Source organism: Eimeria maxima, genomic scaffold (genome assembly GCF_000499605.1).
Source record: "Eimeria maxima Weybridge genomic scaffold, Emw_scaff1403, whole genome shotgun sequence".
Lineage (NCBI taxonomy): Eukaryota > Apicomplexa > Conoidasida > Eucoccidiorida > Eimeriidae > Eimeria > Eimeria maxima.
The window spans coordinates 2,881-5,000 of NW_013564372.1; the positions used below are offsets into that span (position 1 = coordinate 2,881).

At 47.1% G+C, this 2,120-nt stretch overlaps 1 protein-coding gene across 1 annotated transcript in view; it reads left to right on the top strand.

The window, feature by feature from the left end:
* Positions 1 to 680: 680 nt before the first annotated feature.
* The window catches only part of EMWEY_00052270 (hypothetical protein, conserved), a gene marked incomplete at both ends in the record, with an annotated part of 3,156 nt that continues 1,716 nt past the window's right edge, over positions 681 to 2,120 (top strand). Inside the window, one exon of the mRNA XM_013479843.1 lies at positions 681 to 2,120. This exon is cut by the window's right edge and continues 495 nt beyond it. Coding sequence (XP_013335297.1) covers positions 681 to 2,120 — 1,440 coding nt within the window.

Here is a 2,120-nt window from a genome sequence, read left to right on the forward strand (position 1 = left end):
GACGCGGGGCTGTGTGTGTGTATTTTAAATCATTGTAAGATTGTTATTATTTCAATATAAAAGGTCTTCCTTGCTGCTGCTGCTGCTGCTGCTGCTAGCTGCCTATACACCCCAACATACCAGCAACAACAGTAGCAGCAACAGCAACAGCAGCAGCCGACGCACGACTTGAGCCTCAACAGCACATCCCCTCTTTCGTCTCTTATTATTTGTGGCGTTTATTTCTTTTTTTTATTTATTTTATTAATAATTAATTATTTATTTATTGAGGTGTATATACACCTCAATAAATACCCCTATTTACGTCTTTTCTTTGCGTCTCCTGTCTTCATAGACAATTATTATTATACTATACTGCGCTAGCCGCATAGGAGTCTCCCTCCTTACGGCCTCCCCTCTCGCCTCTTCTGCTGCTGCTGCTGCAGCAGCTGCAGCAGATGTTGTTGTTGCTGCTGCGCAGTGAATATTTCTGTCTTTGTGTAACACCAGCAGCAGCAACCACAACAACCGGCAGCAGCGACAACGAGCAGCAGCAGCAGCAGCAGCACGAGCAGCAGCTGCTGCTGCTACCGTTGTAGTATCCCCCCTTTATGTCGTAGATGTGTAAGGAAGTGTGTGATTAATATAAGCAGCAGCAGCAGCAGCAACAGCAGCAGCAGCAGCAGCAACAGCAGCAGCAGATGGGTCCTAATCCGGACCGTATTACGTCTGGGCGTCTGTACACCCCGTTGCGTCCTGTGAGCCCAGCAGAGGACGACGACATAGATCTACTCTCTCGTGATTTTGCTGCTGCTGCTGCTGCTGATCCTGGTAGTCTACCTTCTGCAGATGCAGCAGCAGCAGCAGCAGCAGAAGCAGCAGCAGCTGCTGCAGGTGGTTATACCCCTCTTAGTTCAAGAAGTCTAGGTTCTTCACGTTTACCATTAACCCCACATCAGCAGCAGCAGCAGCAACAGCAGCAGCAACAACAGCAACAGCAACAGCAGCAAGAGGAGCAGCAGCAGGATACATTTCGTGGTATAAGCAGCAGCAGCAGCAGCAGCAACAAAGGGGTGTCTCCTTTTGAGATAGGGACACCTATAGGTCGTGTCTCTGGTAATACAACAGAGAGAGCTGTAGAGACAGTAGAGGGAGGAGTAAGATTTGTTATGGCCCCGTCTGCTGCTGCTGCTTCTTCTGCTGCTGCTGCAGCAGCAGGAGCAGCAGGAGGAGGAGGTGGTGGTCGTGGTGTATCAGCAGCATCATCAACAGATGGAGGTGTCTCCTCTTTCCGTGTAGGGAGAGACTATGATGAGGAGACACCTAACCCTATATTAAAGAGCAGCAGCAGCAGCAGCAGCAGCAGATCAGCTGCAACAACAGCAGCAACAGCAGCAGGACCACGAGGAGGAGGAGGAGGAGGTGGAGGAGGAGGAGAGGGACAATTAGGGACAGATTTTATGAAGAATGTACCCCAAGCAGCAGGTATACCCCAGCATGCAACAAAAGGTGGTTATAGGTGGGGTTGTTTTATAGTATTATTATCTTTATTATTATTTGCATGCGCTTGGGGCTGGCATAAGCTACAGGGGTGTATATACACCCAAGAGGTGACCCTACAAGAAGGAGGAGACCTAACAATAGATATAAAGAATTGTAGTCTTAAGTTTCTCCCCTTAGGGGGAGAAGGAGACACCAATAATAATAATACAAGCAGCAGCAGCAGCAGCAGCAGCAGCAGTAGCAGCAGCAATAAAGGGAGTAGCTTCTTGAGGGTGCGTGCATGGCTGCAGCAGAGGTCTCCTGCACAGAGACACTTACCAGTAATAAGAAAAGGGACAAAAGGAGACACTTATGTTTTATTACATTTATTAGAATTAAATGATTGGTATACATGCAGTGTTGAGGTGTACATACACCCCAATTATAGATTTGGTAGTTTAGGTGTATACGGAGCTCCTGCAGATAGATATTTACCTATATCCTCCTCTATAGATATAAAAGGAGACAGTGTCTCCTTTAATTGTTATCATGCATATATAAGACTACAATCTATAGAGGCAGCAGCAATAAAATTTATACTTAATGCAGGTTTGCTGCTGCTGCGTCTTGATGGTCGTGCTGCTGCATACGGATCGTCT